We start from the raw sequence: 21,563 nt of genomic DNA, 5'->3' as shown, positions 1-21,563 counted from the left end.
TGTACACTAACAGATACAAGTATTTTGCAAATTTTCTCTGTTATTAAGTAGTTTTATAAGAAATTTGACATCCTTTTACAACAAAAGACTCTGTCACAGGCCTAATTAAAATTGAATTTATTACTATTCTAAAACTGACTAAACCTTTAATGTGGGAATGGAGTAACTCGATCACTGAAATGTATTTAGTATTTAGTCAAACGTTTAATACTCCTATTCGTAATTAAAATCAATTCAGTTTGGACGGGGTAATAAATGTGGCTACCGGCCAAGGTATTATTAATTCAGCAGTGTTCAAGGGTTATACATGGAGGGTTAGCAAGGGTTGGTCAGAATACTATATGTCTACTTACCACTTTAGAAACATTTATTTATACACTCTCCACTCAACATTTGTAGTGACGGGATGGAAAACCAACGTTTTCCCACACATGATAAATGAACAAAGTTTTATAATTAAATATTGTTTTCGTCTCAGTATTGTGTCCTATTAGTTACCACCACACATTAGTAACTAGGATTATTTACTACACATTTTCTATGTATTTACTTTCTTAAATTATATGCGTATTATATATCCTACTTAAATTCGTCTTGTAATTTAATACCATCCTCAATCATAAAACATTTAAAATAAAAAATTGAAAATTTCCAAAATACATCAAATGCCGTTTTTACAATATTTATTTGTCCTGTGTTACCATAATATTGTTATACTTATGCTGGATGAAATCCTATGATATCTTTATATAGTAATGATTAATACTTTTCGAATTTAGAGCTCTCTTAATATTACAAAATGCTAGCTAAACCGAATTTAAATGGTAACAATTTCCCGCAATATCCCTGTTTCCCCAATATAAGCTTTAAACTTTTCTCCCTTTATTTATAGACTACTGAGTACAGACCATTGGCAAAATGGATATTTATCGAAAAAAATAATACAGTAACTAAACATTTTGATAAAACGATAAATTTGTGATATTTGGTTGGTACTACTTTTTATCATGCATTAACACTTTTTGCTCTTCCTATTCACATGGGGGAAGCGTAAGCCTTGCATTAAGTAAATCCCCATGAGGTATTACCCCCCCTTCCACTCTCTACTCCAATAAACCTGGTTTACCCTTGAGCTTTATTGCTCAATTATAGTTGCAATTAAAGCCCCAAAACCTATATGCGGTTTGGTTGTTAATAACCCTTCTGTTATCCCTCTATAACGTCTTAGGAGTAAGTCACTTTGAACTACAGTTTGGTTATTAATGGTTTGTTTCGTAGTTTAATTACTTTTTAAAACCCTGTATTAGGTTTTCGGAAAACATTGAGTTGATATATCCTGCTGATTTGTTTGACTGAAACACTTAAATTTCTTTTTAAAAACTCAAGTCTTTATTGTTTGTCTCATGTTCAGAAGGAGTTTCATGGCTGGTAATTGCAAGTTAATACTCTATGTAAGTCCGAACAAAGGATTGATCACCTCGTGTAATGTGTTATGGTGAACATTTCCCAGAGTTCCTACTCTGTGGAATGCCAGAGCCTCAGATGGGGTACAACATTCCGCAGCCATTGTAGGGACCATAATATTGGCGTCATGAGATTAGGGCTGAGAAATACACGGAATTGCTCCTTCAGCCATGTTTGGCCCGATATTACCATTGACTATATATACCTACATATATATATAGTCAATGATATTACTTAATACGAGCGAGATTTATATATTATATAGTGATCTTCTAAAAGAAACTGTGCAATATGAAGTGTTTAAACATATAATACCTTGAAGAGAAACTATGTATAGAGTTTGAAAATCTGAAGTGAAGTGACTGACAAATAAACAACATAGCTTATTCAATTTGACTCAGCTAATTTAATAATTTACATAATCAATTAAGTAAAACAGGACACCTGTGTCATTTCTTATGATGAAGTAAAGTTAAATCTATAATTTTTGCTTTTATATAACAATTTTTGACAATTTAAATATATTCTCTGGATGTTTGTTCATACCTCGTTTTTTGCAGCTAGGCGGAGATAAACGTGATTTGAATAACGTAGGAGGGCGTGATCATGTTGAACAATATTATGATTTTTCTTCTACCTTACTTTTATTTTTACCTCGTACTTTGATAACAAAATCAAATCAACAAAACAAACACATCAACCATTAACAAAAACTACTTCTGTTGACTTCTTTTAACTAATTAGTTTACTAACTTACTTTAACTAACTAGTTTCTGTACCCAAACAAACCGTAATTATTTCATTTGACTTTTTTCAAGTTATATAACTAAATTCGCCACATAGTAACATGATCCTTCGTCCCCTATTTTCAACGTCCGGTTGTGGTTTGATTAGGAATCACGACGGGGAGTTTTGGGGCTTCTATTCGATTGATTAGCTCGCTCTGACTACATTGAGAACACCAAAAAGGGTTGTTTTAATTTTAGTACTGTAATATGCAATGTTGGACGATTGTTTTTTGATCATATAATATTCATAATATAATATGCAACTCCGTCAAGCTGCGAATTAAATAAAAATTTACCCTCCAAAGATTTATTTGGGTGTGTTTTGTTTTCGGACGACAAAATTGGGTTATATGTTGTTTATTTGTGTCGTGTGGGGTTTTTTATATGGAATCGGTAGAAAATAATGGTTCTTAGTCGTGGATTTGAATTTTATACCTAAATTTTTTTTACGCCAAGTGCCAGGGTACTTTTACCTAAGTGCTACTTTTACTTTAAGGCTTAAGGGTACTTTTAGATTTTAAAACTTTAAAAACTTGAATGGTGGTAGATTTGAAATGTTTGTGAGGTTGTCCTCAAATAACTCCATTAGTTAGTGTATAATATGGCCTAGCTTTCAACAAACACTTAAACCTGACTGGAAATAGTTTGAGATTCAAATCCTTCACTGTATCCGGCAACTTATTAAAGAGTTTGAGGGCCACGCCTGGGAAGGCATCTTTTATCTTGCTGAGCCTACAATAGGGAACATTAATGTGATTTTGCGCCTGGTGTTATGTGCATGCACCTGTTGTATATGCTAGTAGGCTATGCTTTGAGACAAAACTCAATGATGTTACAGGTAGAGATCCTCGACCAGTACAGTGACCCCAAGGACTCCAAGGCTTACCTAGAGCCTGGCGAGGAGGCTACTGGGAAACTCTACTGTAGCCCAGACAAAGACTACAGCCAGCCATGGCCGTACTAGACTATGCTTTGAGACAAAACTCAATGATGTTACAGGTAGAGATCCTCGACCAGTACAGTGACCCCAAGGACTCCAAGGCTTACCTAGAGCCTGGCGAGGAGGCTACAGGGAAACTCTACTGTAGCCCGGACAAAGACTACAGCCAGCCATACGCTGGTAAGTATTCGTTATGGTAAACTACAGCGTCTAGACAAAATCTTGAAAAGTATACCTTTCCCGAATCTGAATCCAGCCTTTAATGTACCTACACTTGGTATCCAAAATTCTCTTTCCAGAACTACATTTTTGATGCTTTGCTCTCAACAACTATTCATTTTATCTGGATCTTTCTTGTGTAGCGTCATACAAATAGGAAATCCTCTGATCCAAATAGTTTTGTTGAAGCCTAACAGATTTAAATTTGTTTATATCTAGTAACCCAATAACAAACACTATATCAAAACGACATCATTATAGGCTATATAAGTGAAGTAACGACCTGCCTAAAGCATATCATTCGTAGTATATTCAATCGATTATTTGGGTGCCGATGCTAATTACGTGTTCATCGCTTAAAGTTTTCCTAGTTTGGAAGTACAGAAGGATACGTAAATGATTTATCAGAGAAGGAACGCATCAAGAGCCTCAAGTTGTCAAGAGCGATGATTCAGTTGACAATAATATATTGATATTATTTCTTCCACAAACTGCAAGACATAGATTTGACAATTAGTGACTGTGCAATCAATAGTTGGCAACACTGGGGACCTCAGGTGGTGATTGTTCAGAAGTAGGTGTAACAGTTGGCAAACTTTGGTTGACAACGGATTGTTGGTGATTAGTTGTTTGGCTCAATCAGTTTGTGTCATTTCGTGCATTGAAATATACTCAATTAAAAATTATAAAATACTTATGGACTTACCCATCATCGCAACGCAGACCCCATGAGAAAAAATAGACAAAGCTGATGTGACCAACAGATAGTACCACTAATTATACCTCATTTATATTTTAGATAGAGACTGTAGTTAAATAATGTGGAGAATGTGTTTACCATTCCTTCAAGAAAAAAAACGTGAACAAACCTTACATCGTGAACAAATTATGCTACATTGCTTACAATAGTACCAGACCCACTCATAGAATCAACCTCATTAAAGCATTTTACACGTTTATTTGTTTTTAAATGGTCACTTTTATCTCACATAATAGAATCAAACAATGAAACCACACAATTTAAAGTTATATATTTTCTAGTTCTAGTCGCTATACATATAAATATTCCAACTGATTTGTGCACACAATCAGGAGTCATAACTTAGTCATTATATGTCATCATGACATGACACCATAGCATCTATCAGTCATACACACACGATATTAGCAGGAAATCCATTCATATTGGGATATTTAGCTGAAAAGATAAACGTAACGTTTGAGAAAGCATTCCCGATCATGGATACTTGTGAATTCTACAAGATTTTCCCGCTGTTCACTACACACCCGCACATTTTCAAGAAATCTTCTGACGTTTTCTCACTCTCAATCCAAACCTTTCGACTAATCATTTTACTCTACTAAAGCAAGCCTTGCACCATATTTTTGCATTCCCCTCCTGAGATTCATTGTATAAGTAACTGTACAATACACTACAGTTTGTCACCAATCCCGAGACCATTGGCTTTTGGATACGGCACGTTTTCCCTTATATTTTGAGACTCATTGTATTTTTCAGAATAATTTCAGAATTATTTCTACATACAAACTTGGTGTCATAGAATTGGTAAACTTCTTGATAGTGGTGTAGTTAATTTACCTCATTATATTTAATCCCTCTAAAGACTCTGAACTTCAGAAATCTTCCCATCGATCCCTACCTTGCATCATCAGTTTCCGACTCTGCTTTCCAACAATCCCAAACCCTATCTAAGAATTCGCCACTCCCAAACTCTCATTTTTGACTCTCGCTTTCCACTTCCTGAGACTTCTGGTAGCACTCCGTGATTGCCTCGGTCTCCTCGAGGTGACATTCCTCCGCCGCGCTGATGGCCTCGACCAGACAATCCTCCTGTTTCTCCAGAGCCATCATCCGCGCAGCCCTGGCCTTGTCCTCCACCATGCGCGCTCTCTCTGGCAGCTTAGCCAAGACCAGCTCACCCTCTCTGTTTAGACGTTGTAGACACTCTTGGTCAATCTGGGGACAGATTTGAGTCTCAGGCTAATAATTTGTTAAACAAAAGTATGCTATAGTTTGTTGGAGAGTGTTGAACCTATGCTTAATGGCTTTGAAGTGAATTTAAAATAGGATGGATCAAATTATGTGCAATAACTTAATGGTTAAGTAGGTTTTTTGGAGATTCAAAATTAAGGTTTGGGTTTGCTCCCTTGATATTACGGTGTAAAGGAGGGAGGAAAGGATTTGTCTGGTAATTTTTAACTATTATAAAATTGTTCCGTAGTTTGAGTTCTATAAATAATTCCTATAGGACTCTATAGAGATAAGTGCTTCAGGTTAAATATATTTTCAAAATAGACTTTCATAAGGTGTTCAATCGTTATATCCAAAATGTGCTGTGTGTTAAGTAGCATTATAAAATACTAGTGGCTTGTAGGGGCAATAGCCCCTATATTCTAGTAAATATTTGATTTGGTACAAATTATAAGCCTCATGGGTTACCCTACCTTGAATTATAATTTAACATTTTTGCATATTATGATATGTATAATAGTTATTACATACCTGCATAAGTAATGCATTTTGATGTCTACTCTGTTTAAAAGAAAAATTCCAAAGGACATGCGGTGTGTTTATAATATATACTTTCTAATCATAATACAACTATGGAACATTTTCCAATAATTGTCTTCATGACTATTAATTAAATATATATAGATTTCTTTAAATATAGACAAATCCACTTAGAAAAACACATAGAGATAATGTCATCATCCAAATTGTAAAATGCTATAACAAAATCTCTCTGAAACAACATTTGTCGTATAGTATCCATTTTGGTCTATTCCTTGGTCTTTATTTGGTTCTAGTACTATTAACATCATCTGGCCTCTTTGCAAATCAAAAAGCAACATAAGTTGACCATGGTTGAACACTGGTTTTTTCAAATAAATGCCAACTTTTGTGAAGGTTCGGCCTTGCGCCACAATTTCACCAAATCAAATTGCGCAATGTACCACAATGAATGCACCCTTCGTTCATTGGTTCTACGCTGTGTAATGCAATCTCATTTAAAAGTGGTAATCTATACACAGGAATAAATTCATGTTCATTCGATGCTCATTTATTCTTCTTCCATTAATATCGTGCCAAATCTGGCGCCTGTTCTCATTTTGAGGAACAATTCCTCTGCGTGGTGGTCTTCCGACATTATACATTATTACTGTGCAAAAGAACAATCCATTGTAAAGTATTCAGTTTAAAAGCATCAAATTGTTTGTTCAACAGATTTTATCTAATTTTCACTTTGTGTTGTTTACTACTTCACTAACAATTTTACAATAACAAAATAATGCACATTCAGGGGTGGTTATATTTTTTTAAATTTATATAATCACAGCTGTGTTTACACTAAATAAAAAGACATAACATTAGATTCCAATGCTATTTAAATGTGAATTATTTTAATCTGTAGCAACCTTTTGGTACATAATTAAGAAAAATGAATATTTTTCCCCAAAATTTCATGCCCAGGCCTTTAAAATGAGACCTCTCCCAGCTTTTTACGGCCTCCCGTTCACTCACAATTTCATTGTAAAATTTTGGGCTTACGGAATTAGATATATAGATTCACATATACAGTCTTCTGCAATTTAAATAAGTATGTATGATCTTTCATCAATTTATAACCATTGAAAGGTTAAAATTAATTTATTGTTACACTTCCCAAATATAATATAAGGTAAGATACCTACAAAAGATCTTATGGCAACCAAAATCTAATTTCTTTAACATCACTGTCATACTTACGTACGATACCTTGCTCTCAAGGACTTAGCATAATTATTCACAGAATGTGCTATAGCTAGCTGTCTCCATGGACCAGCAAAATCAACTTGATGTTATAAGCTTTTCCTACAGTTACCTAACAATGTACATGTTCTCTCACTGATTTGAGAAAGCAAAGTGGCCAATTCGCTCATCAGTGAGACAATGTTAACATTGTCTCACTCTAATTACTTTGTCTCACTCCAGATTTGCAACGTGAAGGCACGAAATAGTGAGCGCGTAACATGCAGGCAACGTCGTATGCGCGCGAAGTACGTTGGCAGCACTGGCTGTAAATCAGCTGGTCAGCTGTTGTACTGTTGTATTTGTCACTTCACATTAAATGTTATATTAAAAGTTCACTTCTGTGTAAAAATAGGTTATGTTTGAAGAAACATAAGACCAATTTATTTGTTTTATGGTAACTGTAGGAAAAGTATAATGTGCAACTCGAGTTCAAAGTACAATTGCCTCACTCGAGAAACCATTCCTCACTCGCCTACGGCTCGTGAGTAAGGATTTCTCTCGAGTGAGTCAATTGCTCACTTTTCTCACTAGTTGCACAAATAACTATTTCCAGACATTTATAGGCCTACACATCAAGAAGACCAGATATGTTAAAAAAATATTTCTATATACGATCTTTTATAACGCCGCACAATTCACGAATATTTTAAATATAACCACATCAGAAATGGTAAATACATACCTCCGGTTGGTATTTTTGGCAGAACCACATTGCTTGTTTGATGTCCATGATCTGAGCTCTGGCGGCGACTATCTTCTCCGTCATCTCTACCTCGAAGGAGGCCGCGATGTCGCTGAGCGAGTGAGTGCAAACGTACATGTCTTCTGAGGCTGAAACGATTTGAATATATAATTAATATTAATGTGCCAATATAAATTATGACATCGCTGAGAATAGTCAAAAAAATTCTGCAAACCTTAAACAAAAATATAGTCCATGTTTTTCAAAAAAATCACTTACTTTTTTCGAAATACTGCTTTGCCTTCTTGAGCCTCTTGAAGTCGACGCAGTTAGGAGCTACCGGACGGACATGTTTGGCGAGCTTGTCCAGGTCTTCAGCCAAGGAGTCTATCCTCCCAGCAGCTTCGTACGTCTTGCGGTAGCTCTCCTCCGTAGTCCACTGGGCCATCTTGGACACGCGCAGGGAGTGCTGCAGTACCACGGGCTCCAGGTTCAGCAGCCGCTGGTGGAGGTTGTATTGTACCTCGTCTACCTCGGGGTGTGCCAAGGGTCGTGGTTTGCCCATCCAAGGACCTCCCTAGACAAATAAATTGTGCTTTTATTATTAAACCTCGCATAATATACAGCCGCCGTATTTAGAATCTACCGTATGTGTCTCCCGGCGGCTTACACCAGAGGGCATCTATTCCCATTCTCCGGTAGCTGGAGGTTAGTTGGTTTAGATCTACATACACGTGTTATCTTCTCGATGAACTAGTTTGACTTAACTGAACCTGAAATGAACCTTAACTTTTGACCTTGTTTTCAATCGTCTAAACAGCTAATCTTAATGTAAGACTAAATTACGTAATCCCGTCACAGCTCAACAAATTTGGTCAAATAAGGACATGTTTCGGTGTTAAAACACCATCGTCAGATTCAATTTGTTGAGCTGTGACAGGATTGCGTAATTTAGTCTTACATTACGTCCAACAGTTCAGGGCTACAAACATGAATTAGCTAATCTTAGTCTGTGACAAAGCTATCACTCCATTTAACACGCAGCGTTCACTCACATTCGCCTTAAAATAAGTACCCTTAAAATGCAAGTCTTAACGGCTATTTCAATCTAATCACTACCGAAAAGTAATGATCTAAGGGGCATTCTGGGTTATAATAGTATGTTTTCTGTGTCTAAGGGTACATGCACATGGTTATCAGGATTGTGTAGAGCGAGTAGACTTCTTATACTATTGTTAAATCTTAAACCTGTTTTGTGTTAGTGATGTTTGAGTACATCATTACGTACTTTTTTCAAGTATATTGTACGAATTGTGTCTTACTCTTTTAGCGAATTTCCCATATAGGGAATAAGCTATTACCGTAGTACTCATGGTAAGACCTGGACGCGGGACCGATTTTTTTTTTCGTTTTGAGGTCCCTAGAGGCCAAAAACACCATCCGTTCAAATTCATATATATATTTATATATATATATATATAAGGGGGCCGTTAACACGATAACTCGAGCAAAAATGATCCGATTTTGATTAAATTTGGTACAAACGTGTAAACCTACGTTTATTCGAACGAGTTCGCGATCCAGCATGATCGGACCATGGGAACGGGGGTTTACGGGGGGTTTTATGGGGTAAAAATAGGTTTTTCCCATTTTTGACCCAAAAAACATAAAATTTAGCAATTTCTTTCAAAACCATTTTGTAGAGCTTAAAAAAACAAATAATTTAGTATATTGAAGCGTTATTATGCGTCTAATGGTTACGGAGAAAATTCAAAAAAATTTTAAATTTAAAATTCCCATGTTATTCTTATGGAGAATAAGTAAACTAGGTTGTAGTTTGCTTGTTTATGAACATATTTTGATCAAATTTGGAAAACGTTTTAATTTCTTACTAACTATTAACATTTTACAAAAATAGCAGTTTTACCCTCCCTGATGCAGCAAACCTAAGTACTTGTTAAACTAATTCTATTTAAATTGGGAATAAATGTTATATTTTTAAGTAGACATTTCAGTGTAAATCAAATCAGTCAAATGGAAATTCGCTTAGTCTGCAGGTTTGCTGCGGCGGGGGTTTTTTTAAAATGCAAATATTAAACAATAAATCACACATGTTTTGTTATGTTCAGTTAAAATAGTATTAAAGTTGGTTGAGTAGAAACAAATCGCAATAGCAAAACACCATCTACTCGTACATAAATCAGACTGGAATAGCCATAATAATAATTATAGCCAAGATAATCATTATCTTGTTACATATCTTCTGATCCAGAAGGATGATAATTCTTTGTTGCTGTGTGTTTAATCTACGGTTATGTTGAAAATGGGAACAAACACATTTAAGACATTTGGTCACCAAATGAGTTTTATTGTGTGTTGAGTCATTGGATTGGGATGATGCAGTCTAACTGAAGGGACACCCGATTACAAATTGTAGCTTAATTTATTCCACATTAAATATAATAGTTTTGAAAATTCAAAGTTAGTTTCGACAACAGGAAAATGTTTAAATGGCTAAAGTAACGAAGTCCTCTTTCAATCAGAAACAGAAAGCTTGTCATAATGGGATTTTACTTCAGTATCCATTTTCGGTTACTTAGAGTTCCGCCGAAATTATTACCAGGGACACAGAAGCTTTTAGACTTAGATTTAACTTCTAATTCAACTTTTACCAGCATTAAAATTATTTTGCAAATGTTTTCAATTTAGGCTACTCTTGGCTGGGAAATATAAACTTATGAGCATTTGGCATCCCACAAACGAACTGCAGTCGTAAAAAATTATTAGCAAATTTGTTTATAATAGTGTTTCTTTACCCCTAAAGAAGAATGGGATATTATCAGTAAGCTTTACTTTTCAAGTAATATTTCGTCATTTTTTACTGCAAACCAACAATTAAAAATGCATTTTAAACCAGTCATATCCTTGTCACCAATTATTGTACCAGCAATGCTATGCATTTAAGACATTATTTTTACAAGACAGAATGTTTCAACTGCTAAAATACAATAATAAGCAATACTTACATACACATGATATGGCAAGAACAAAATCACTGCCAATGTGATCATCTTAAACGCATCCACTACAAGAACACAATGATTCAGATAAATACAAGTGTTTTCTGTTTATCTGGGATTTCCCACCTCTCTTAAGATTTCATGTTTTACCCACTTCAGAGAGAATAATTTCCATTTACTCGTAGTGGCAAGTAGGTCATGAGGCATTTTCACGGTTAGCGATAGATACTTGTGTCAAAGCATCAAATACGAAAATATTAGATATGAAATGAAATTAAATTATTTATTGTCGTTAAAACTATGTTACAAAGTTCATGACAATCGTCAAAAGAAAAACAAACAATCAAGATGGCTCTGGCGAACTAAAATAACTAAAACTCTAAACCAAAGTACTCTTCATGTTTGTAAAGGCAAGCCTGGGTTAGAGTAGTTTTTAAAACTTGTTTGAACTTTAAAACACACAGGTTTTTGATGGATGCAGGCAAGAAATTATACATTTTAACACCTTGGTACTCAAATCTAATGCATTTCCTTGCTTAATCCCATATAGTACCTTGTTTTATTTTAGGTTACAAACAAAAATAAAAAAATATAGGTTACAGAAAAAAAAATTTAAAAATTTTTATGAAATTTGTTTTTACTTATTGTTAACATTTAGTAAAATTATCATCAGCACCCGTCTCTTACTATCATTCTTGGAGCCCTTCATGTTATTAATTTGCCTGGAATGATAAATCTTTCAGTGAATTTTCTTGCCGCGTTTTTAATTCACGGGGTGGCGGTAGATAACTGAATCAAGCGAAATGGTAATGCAGGCAGATGACGTCACAATAATGGCATTAATGGAGGGGGGAGGGGGCAGCAGGGAGAAGGGGGGACGCAATTAAAAGGGGGCGTTTGAAGAACGCGGATGAATAATTGTTCGTAAAACTGGATTCGTTCTAGCTAAAGTTTACCCTTTTGGAAATTAGGCTTCAATTTTAAGCCTTTGAGCGCTTGTAGTAGGGAGTAATTTTCCTTTTGGAATCATATTTCGGATGGTAGATTATGACCTGTTATTTGCCTCGGTGGTTAAGGTTTGAGGATTATCTCTTTAAGTTTCTGGGATGAAACGGAGAAGTGGTTGAAGGGAAGGAAAAGAAGAAGAAATATATATGACGATAAAACAGTAATAAAAATATAGGAATAAGAATGATTGGTATAAAACGAAGGAATCACAATTGGATTATTTGTTACTGATGCAATGAAGCTAGTTTCTTTGCTGTTTTATTCCAAGTTATACGGTCGATTTATATGCATAAAATATTGAAACTATTTCCATAAAAATAGTCTAACTGGTAGAATGATCTGGTGAAAAAATACCGGCCACATACTGCATGACAACTGGACACTGACGACCTGTAACTTAAGGGTGGATACCCCTTTTTACGTAAGTTTACATTAATAGACACACAAACAATACAATTTCAGCATAATTAAAACTGAATCTCCTCGGAATTGTGGTACAATTTTAGAGTTTTCAAATACAACGATTATAAGAAAGGGTGAAGCAACGTGCATACATGAGCCTTGATGTTTATTTCGTGATTTAACCTATTCTTCTTTAGGGTTTTTGAAACATATTTTAATACAATCATGGTATAAAATATATTTCGTTCTTAACTCATTTCAGTACACTGATATGAAACCTTTGTTGTTATCTGAAAACTAGTATTGTGATTGTATTAAAATTTTGTTATTTCATAGTTTGCCTTAAATAATTAATTACAAAGTGGCAAAAAAATATGCCTCTATTTTTTAAATGTATTTATACGTAAGGTATACAAACACCATTGATCGTATAAAACGTAATCGATAGCTTCGAAATGCCTCAGGCTGTAAACTGTTGAAGTGCATGACTGGACAAACAAAAAATATATTCTCATGTCCATAATACGTTCCCCTAAGTTAAAGCTAACCATGATTAAGTTCACTACCCGTTTCCCGTACAGTCCATTCAGCTGTACTAACTCTGTTGGTACGCCTGTATGTAGGGTCCAGGGGTAGGGTCGGACTGATTTGGCTGAGTTAATACCGCCAGTTCAGCCGGGGCGGTCTAATAGTCTGTAAGTAATGCAAATTTCGATCCATGCCAAATTTGCCACTCGCGCGCAAATGGAACAAAGGGAGCTTTTTATCGTTGAGTAATTACAGTGAACGGATAGTAGACTGTGCTTAGAAGCATCGGAAGTGCTGAATTGTCCAAGTTCGGTGGTAATTTTTTGTTAACCATGGATATAAAGCGGTAATTTATGTACACGCATACAATATGGAATAGTCAGTTTTTTTTAACGATTCAATAGTTTTACCACACACGTAGGATTGTCATGGTTTGGAAACAATATTCACCATATTAATATAAATAGACTAGTATGGTACATTTCACAAAATTCATGAAAACTTAAAAATTACTACTTCATAAGTTTCTATCATAACTTATCATAACAAGAGGTCATTTTCCCCACAGTTTAGGAAAATGTTTATGTTTCTTATGGTTATGTTAAACCGCTGAGTATATTAGTAAGAATTTAAAGAGTTTCTCCCTCTTTATTCAATAGGTAAATACTTAATCCGTAGTATCAAGCTCTAAATTTATTTTAAGACTCCTTAATTTACATTGTATTCATTCATTAATAGTGGATCAAATATTTTTCGTCATGTTTTCTCAAGGATAAGTAACAGCACTTTTTTGCGTGTCATAATCTTTATCTTTGTAGCACAACAGTGTTTTTCATTTCTTTAAAATAGATGTGGTTTTTTTATTATTTTCGATAATATGTTATTTCATAAGCTAAAAGAGTATTTTATATTTGAATGATTTACCCGAAGAATGTGTACTGGAGAACTGTTCATTATACTCTGCAGTAAGGTAAATAAACGTTCTAATACTTACAAAATCTTGTTAAAGGATTAGGTACACCAAAATTATCATGGCAAAATTTGTATTGTTCATGCCACAAAGACAGGAGAATATGATCAGGTACAAGAAAATGCCATTAATATTATATATGAAAACATTCCAGTACATTCAAAGAAACTTCTTTTAATACGTACTTGACACATGCAAAATAGTCTTGGAGTAAAAACGAGAATTTTTCCCTGAGATATTTTAGCAAAGGATTATAGACAAGAAATAGTGGTAGAACATTCCCCATTTGATATTGGTTCTACTCTTCACTGTAATTGTTTCGAATTGATAACATTAATAAGTCTAACAGTGCAGAAAGTATCTGTTAATGATGTCATTGAATACAACTATTACAGTAATTGACTTTTTTATTTGTAGGCTACATTTTAAACACTTGTGAATTGAACATAATTATATAGTAATGTAAGTAAATGTGTCCTCGAATTCAGTATGAAATATTCGCCCCTGTTAACGTGACAAATGTTCATTTCTTGAAAAATAAACGTCAAACTCATAATTAGCAATGAGGGTGGAACTCTTTATGTTTGAGCACAAGCAAGCAAAGCTATGTTGATTCTTGCGGTCGGCTATTTAACCCCTCCTTGTATAAAAGATGACAAGTGGCCCACTAAAGTATTCCTGCTAATTAAAACATAATCCACAAAGGCAGTTCAAAGCGGCGCTTAAACGCCGATTGTTAATAAGAGTTTCCCAGGCAAAAAGCTATGAGTGCTTTGAGTTTATATTTCAGTGCGAATCAAAGTTTATCTTGTGTAAAGCAGGTTTTTCAATAAACCTATTTTGAGTACTCGTGGTTGTAATATTTTCTCGAAGATATAAATATTATGCATTATCGTCTGGTAAAAAAATCAATTAATTAATTAGTGATTAAAAAACATCAACAAAAAGGCAAAAAAGTATATATTTCTACACTCTCAGTAGTCCATATCAATTATCAATTATCAATTATTTAAGATGGGGACGCCACTATGTGCGTATTTTAACCCAAATATGAGTGAAGGATGAGTGTAAGATGAGTGGCGCGATCTTGTAGTCTTGTTAGTGACTAAGGCCGACATGTTCCTTAGACACAGCTGTTAATTAATAGCCCATTCAGCTAATGTCAACTAAGGGACCTACTGTTTATTGTGGATTCCGAACCACATTTTTTCCTCGTAATTAACGAATTGGTCTAATTATTAGGATAGTACTGCGGATAGTCGTAGTACTCACTAGTGCGGACGTTAATCTACACCAGGGAGCATCGCATCCACAGTGCATCCCTATAAATATCCACAATTCGTGACCTCCTAGTAGCTGGATTACAGGACGACGCCACCCGTCCCAGTGCTACATTGCTAACTTTAATTAAGGAAGAAAAAACATATACGGTAACTAACCGGGATGTTCCATTGGTTTCATCTTCGAAAATGCACTATTGGCTTACAATTCTTACTATTAGTTTCAGTTCAAACGAAACCACAAAATGTAACAGACAATTTTACCTACGACGCTGCAACCAACTTGAGTTATATACCACATCTATCACGTCCTACGATTCTCTAACAAACCTGTATCCTCTATGTATATCCTCTATCCTTACACGTGGAAAGTCCAGTTAATCCCTTTCAAGTCCTGATTAATCGACTAGCGACAGCAACAGATTTCCCCAGAATATGACGAGAAGGGGGGGGGAGCTCGTTAACGTTTAAATTGAGACATCTGTTGATGAAGGTCTACATCTGAGCCCAAATTGAATTGTACGTTTTCAGTGAATAATTTCAGCGGTCAACTTCCACCCCTCCTGCTCTCCTCTTCTAAACCCCCCCCCCTCTCTCTTCTCTCGAAATCTTGATTGCTTTGTTTCAACTCTTTCCACCAAATCAAACTGATTTCCACCCCGAACGTGTGAAGTTTTTCACCACTTGAAAGGTTTATGGAACTGTTTTGTTTCTTTTGTGAACCACTGTAGGTTTTAATTTGTTCACGGTCTTGTACGTGCTCTTTTAGGAGTTTCCAATTATCTGGAGTGATTTTATATACTTTTGTTTTATCACAGTTACATATTTGAGTATTTTAATGCTTCTATTGAATACTGTACCTCAACGTATTGCGAAATCTTACAATGTGTAAGTTGTATAGGGAAAAATAGTATCTATAAAAAGTCGCTGGTTTACAAAGCTAAAAAAATATTTTCCATTGATAAAAATGTATATTGAAAACATAAATGTCTTCTCTTACGATAATTTGTGAAAAACAGAAAAATCTGTAAAGATAAAAACTACTACTAATGAACTTATATTTAATCTTATTCTCATCTTGAACATAAAAAAATTCCTCAATTTTAAAAATATTTTATAAAATAAATACACGTTATCTCACATAGCGAGTTAGTTGGTGGAACTTTGGGTAAATCTAAAATAATCACTTGGGTAAACCGAGCCGCCATCTTGGAATTGCCATCACAAATCAACCCGAGTTGGCACGATGTTGGGGTTGCAACCCTCATCAGGGCTTTCTGAGGCTCTGTAAGATGCGGAATATCACCTTAAATCCACCCTTACAATTGTCATAATACAGAACTTAGTCCAGAATGTTTTAGTAATAAAAATCGTAACTTCAATCTCAGTTACTGCACCTAAAAGGTAGCTATCAAAAGCTAATTCTTGTTCAATAATTGAAGGTACAGTTTTGAACATAAACATCTTGATGAGATCCATATTTTACACATGATGAATTTATCTCATAAAGCAAAGCTTAAGTACATCGCTAAATACTTAAAACATGAAACAGAACCTCTCAAAGATTCACAATACAAGTTTGAACATCAACAATACAAGTGTCTATGTTAGAATACAAACGGGTCTCAACCTCAAATTAGTACCATATAAGCAAATTTATCATATAGTATTTTTCTCGGAAAAAGACAACATGATTGACATGTAAATAGTATATACATTTTTTTCTGTCCTATAAAAATTACCACCTAAACAAAAATATAGAAACCTGTAGTTCCAAACAATTATTGCTGTAAAAACGATTTTATTTCAAATTAGGGTTCTATCTGGTGTATTTTTTGTGCGTTTATTACTCATTAGGCTACTCATTATTTCTTGAATTTTTAAATCCGTAGAAATGATCTTTTTGGCGACTATAACTATTCAGTAAGTAGTCAACATACAGCATAACTGGCACTACTTGCCTCTTCACTACTCAAACAAGGTTATGTCAGAATTAGTTCTCAAAGCTCACATAAGTAATGATAAGCAAGGATAAACTCCAGCTTGTGAGGGTTGGATGTATCTCGTCCATATGTTTGTCTAATAGCTTCATATTAGTCCTGGTCTTCAGTGTCCAGGTTTGATTGCCAATGAATGCATCAGGGTCGTGTTCGGGGAAACGTCAGTTCCATCCGCTTAAGTTCTCGATTAGGCTTGATTGTAATGTGTTTATTTTATACTGCGTGCATTTTACACCAAAAGCGGTGTTGTAACACAAATACGTTATCTTAAAGTGTTGTTTATAGGAAAAGTGGTAATAAGATCTCTCAAGAACCAAACAGCTCTCTAATACTGTTAAATGACATTACTAAAGAGTTTAGTTTTTCCTTTTTTAAATAGTTTATTGCAATAAATGAATCCTTTGCGTAAAAACAACACTACAATCATAAGATTTGCAAATCAATAATCAACCTTTTACCTAATGTTTAAATCAAAGATAAACTAAAAACCGTTCGGTTGACTTATTGTTCTATAACTGAAGAGTTAAGGGCAATTTTTGGGCTCATTGTTGTGGAAAATCCTTCCGTCGAGACGGGAACATCAGAGCTTCTTCCCGTCCAGTTTTAAAGCTTGCGTTCCTTCCGGCTCATAACCGTGAAACTAAGCCTAAACATATTCGAAAATCCCCTTTTATTGTTTTCGTTTTGATGTAAACGTTTATTTTGAGGACAAAATTCCCATTATTGATGAATTAGAGCAATGATTGAAAAAATAGGACTTTCACGAAGTTAGTTTGGTATTAGTTTGGTATATTTGAACCTAATTAGTCAGTGGTTCACTCGAACTATCCAAAAGTTTATTTGCAAAGGCAAAATATTTTTTTTTTTTCAAATATACATACATAGACTTATATACATACATAGATTTATAAAGCTTTTGATACATATAGCATATTGCATTGTAATAACAATGTTCTTGACCTAGCACTCTACTTAAGTGCACAAAAGTTGTATTAAAAGTTAAAAGATATAGAATGTTTACATTATTTAACAGTAGAAGTATTTTTTTTATAATTTCTTCGCTGTACGCTAATTAAATGCTGAACTTTGTTTGTATCGCTAAGGACGAACTAAAATAAATCAACAATTACTAAACAAAATGTCCAGGTTTCACGAAACACTCTAAACCTCTTGTTAGAGTACTAGTATTTTATTGTCTCCAAAAGGAATTGATAAAAGTTGGCATTCCCACTTCGTAAATTGGGGAGTCAAGATCAATAATGTGATAAGGGCGATAAGCAGCTGATTAATAGACTGAGCGTGAGTAGCATTCAACCCGCCATATTAGAGACTCGCGATAACTTGGCGGGAAAAGTTAGGGGTTTCTCCTAATATTTTTGCTATTTATGTCAGTTTTCTCTACCATTTTGTCGATTCTATAAAAAATGTGATCCTAAACTAGGCTATTGCTGAAATATTGTATTTTGCCATGGCTTTCTTGTCAAGGGAGTATTTTATTTGCGGCGCAGACACTATTGTTGTTAACTTCCGTTTTACACTTTAACCTGGATACCTTTTACTAGGGTGTGTGGGACTTACGTTTCCTATGGCTACTTATTATGGTAATTACATTGATCATAGCACAAGAAAGATTATATTGGACACCTTCTCAGCAATATTTTTTTTAGTTTTAGTATCTTGATCGATAGTGTTATACTATATGTAAGCACTGTAGGATACGCATTATTCTTAAATAGTTTATGTTCGTTTGCACCTATAATAATCATTAAGAGGATAAAACAATGAGATTGTGCCAATTTCTCATTTAGCGAGATCGAACATTATATCTTGTTTTAATGCAACGCCAAAGTCGTCAGTCTTCCGTCATCAGCGGTATTGAAGAACTATTTGCTGTGAAAGTAGCCAATATGAGCACTAGTCTATTATTGGATCGATTTTTAATTGATGGTCTCATAAGTCAGTAGATTTCTTCGTAACCATGAACAATAACTTGATTCGAAAAGTTTGATTGTTTTAGTATTTTTTTCCACTTATTTTCCAAGTGAGCAGCACGTTTCACACAACTATTTGACCAGTAAAGTTGAAAATCAGAGTAAACCTACAAAACAGTCCCAAAGTTAATGTTCAATGGTCCATTCACTACTCTTGTGAATTTGAATAGGTTCATAGCTCGCCTTAACCTTATAGAGGCCAATTACTAAGTAATGGCATTTAAACTGGACGTATGTGTAGTTTTTGGAAGGGACTTTTATGTTAAAATGGCATGAGTGAGAAAAGGGGTGGTAATGGGGGGAAAGAGAGAGCATATCTTGCTGTGAAACAATCTCCCTCCTGCAGCGAGCCTGTGTTATATCACCCACTTTCTTATAAAGGACCGACAATATACAGTTACTCAGGGAATCTCTGCTGGGTCAAGTTAGTCCTCAGCGCTTTGAAAAATGTTACATGTCATTCCTGTAATAGCTTAATGTAAAGTAAGGAAACGTCAGTGACTTTTCTACTTTTTTTTCAACTTAAAAACAATTTTCAATCTTTCTTACGGAAATGTTATTGTTTGTTGGTTTTTTCAATAGCCGTTCAGATTATTCGTTTGTGGTTCCATATGAAAGAAGATGACAATGTACTATCAAATGCTATGAAACGTATTTTAAGTTTATTTTAGGCAGTTGTCTGGAAGCATTGGATAATATGAATTGTTTGAAAAATCAAGTGTGAACAGTTTTTTCCAAAAGTGCAGCCAAACTAAATATACAGTAAGTGCAAAAAATAATAGGCCTGTGATTATTAATATGTGAAACTATATTATTGAGGGTATTTTTAGTTGCATGGTTTTATAAGCAAGTGTGTCACTTTTTTAGAGAACATGCCAGGTAGACTTATTGAATTATTTTCTGTTATACTATTAAACAATATTATGTGCAAAGGGAGAGGCTAGAATAGAATCTAAATACTGTACTGTATGAAGTACAGTTAGACTTATCCATTTGATACAGAACTCGTCGTTTAGCTGAAACTTGAACCGTAAATTTTGGGTTATCTGACTTATGTGGTTGTGAGGTTGACTTAGAAGTGTTTCGTTTCCGAAAGATGGGTAAACATACAGAAAAGCGCGAAACAATTTATTGCTTTGCTGATTTGTAAACAATCAATGAACACATCATTTTGCGTTATTTTTATTGTACCAACTACTTGATACATTAGTAAAAGATCAAAATATCACATTGTACATCGTTTAGCCGCCAAAGGTGTTATTTTTTTTATACAACTAAAAACAAGGTTTAAAATTTGCATTCTTATAAGGCCGATACCATCTTTGGTACTTATCGGTTTATACGGACCTTAGGTTACCATAACCTTAGATAAGGTGTGGTCAGTATAATAGAAAATTACCCATGTAACATAAAATCGACAAGTTATATTTTCTTTTAAAAATCACGCAGCGGTAGAAACCACACACTTGCGTAGTGCAGCTCAAAGTGTATTTCACAAACGCATATTAAAATTGAAACCCTAAAACATTATAGCTTCAAAGGTAAACAGTTTGATGTTATCCGCCACTTTACATAGTGTTCCACCCCGAATTCCTCATTCCCCTACGCCATTGTCTTACACATTTATAAACACATTCCACCCCCTCCACCTCACTCTGTCTTTGTCTGATGCATTGATGGGGTGTTGAGAGCAGGGGAGTCGGTATTGCAGATTTATGGCTAAACTATTCCCCACACATTTGGTAATGTCTGTCGCTGCCAGGTTTCACTTTTGGAGATTAATAAAAGATCCTTTGTTTTGTTTTGTGAATGGGTTCTCTTTGAGGTTGATTGTGTAGGTTGTAGATGAAGAGATTCAAAGTCTACAATAAGTCCAAATTGAAATTCAATATTAAAAAGAGTTCTGCAATCCAAGATTTAACATAGTGCAATAAGTATAAATATTACCTACAGTACCTAAAAATACATGGCGACTTATGGTTAGGCTTGAAATATTATTTAATTACCCTACAGCATAAATGAATGTTTGGCAAAAAAGCTTATAAAACCAATGATAAAAAAAACTCATAATTAATTTAACGTAGAAGAAGACTTTTTGTATAAGTTTTAAGTTTAACAATATGTTGTAGTGTAATGACAGTACTCATGATCATAACTTTAATAAACTTTTAGAAATTTAATGGAAAACGTTTGATTTTATTTAGATATGGATTTTATATAGATTTAACTGATTATTGTTTTAATTTCATTCAGATTAGTTTAAAGTGTAATTTATCATTCACCTAATTTTCTCCATGGGACTTCCCTGAACAGTCTTTAGTAATCTCACCTCAGGGACTACAGTGCTAACTACTTAAGAGATTATGAACTCATCTTGATAAAGAAACTTCCTTTCTATTATTAAATGAAAACTGTAAAACTAGGTTAAAAAAAGAATATTACGTTGACTACAGGGAA

The 21,563-nt window shown here is 34.4% G+C and overlaps 3 protein-coding genes across 3 annotated transcripts in view; 2 read left to right on the top strand and 1 right to left on the bottom strand.

Moving 5' to 3' along the window:
* Positions 1 to 3,216, top strand: part of LOC129003578 (uncharacterized) — a 209,399-nt gene extending 206,183 nt beyond the window's left edge. Inside the window, exon 3 of the mRNA XM_054431875.1 lies at positions 3,091 to 3,216. Within this exon, the coding sequence (XP_054287850.1) occupies positions 3,091 to 3,216 (126 nt within the window). The remainder of the gene's footprint in view (positions 1 to 3,090) is intronic.
* A 40-nt stretch (positions 3,217 to 3,256) lies between these two features.
* Positions 3,257 to 21,563, top strand: part of LOC129004473 (uncharacterized) — a 30,323-nt gene continuing 12,016 nt past the window's right edge. The window contains exon 1 of the mRNA XM_054433074.1: positions 3,257 to 3,372. The gene's annotated coding sequence lies outside the window, so the exon portion shown is untranslated. The remainder of the gene's footprint in view (positions 3,373 to 21,563) is intronic.
* Positions 4,814 to 8,484, bottom strand: LOC129004475 (uncharacterized). The gene is made up of 3 exons (XM_054433075.1): positions 8,187 to 8,484; positions 7,908 to 8,056; positions 4,814 to 5,389 (listed from the first exon to the last, which is right to left on the bottom strand). The coding sequence occupies exons 1-3, from the start codon at positions 8,470 to 8,472 to the stop codon at positions 5,147 to 5,149; spliced, it is 678 nt and encodes a 225-aa protein (XP_054289050.1). The 5' UTR covers positions 8,473 to 8,484; the 3' UTR covers positions 4,814 to 5,146.

This window comes from Macrosteles quadrilineatus, unplaced genomic scaffold (genome assembly GCF_028750875.1).
Source record: "Macrosteles quadrilineatus isolate MER2022 unplaced genomic scaffold, UCM_ALF_1.0 Scaffold_9__3_contigs__length_116548681, whole genome shotgun sequence".
Taxonomy (NCBI): domain Eukaryota; kingdom Metazoa; phylum Arthropoda; class Insecta; order Hemiptera; family Cicadellidae; genus Macrosteles; species Macrosteles quadrilineatus.
Note: the sequence above shows the minus strand (reverse complement) of the source record. Positions and strands in the feature narration are given on the sequence as shown.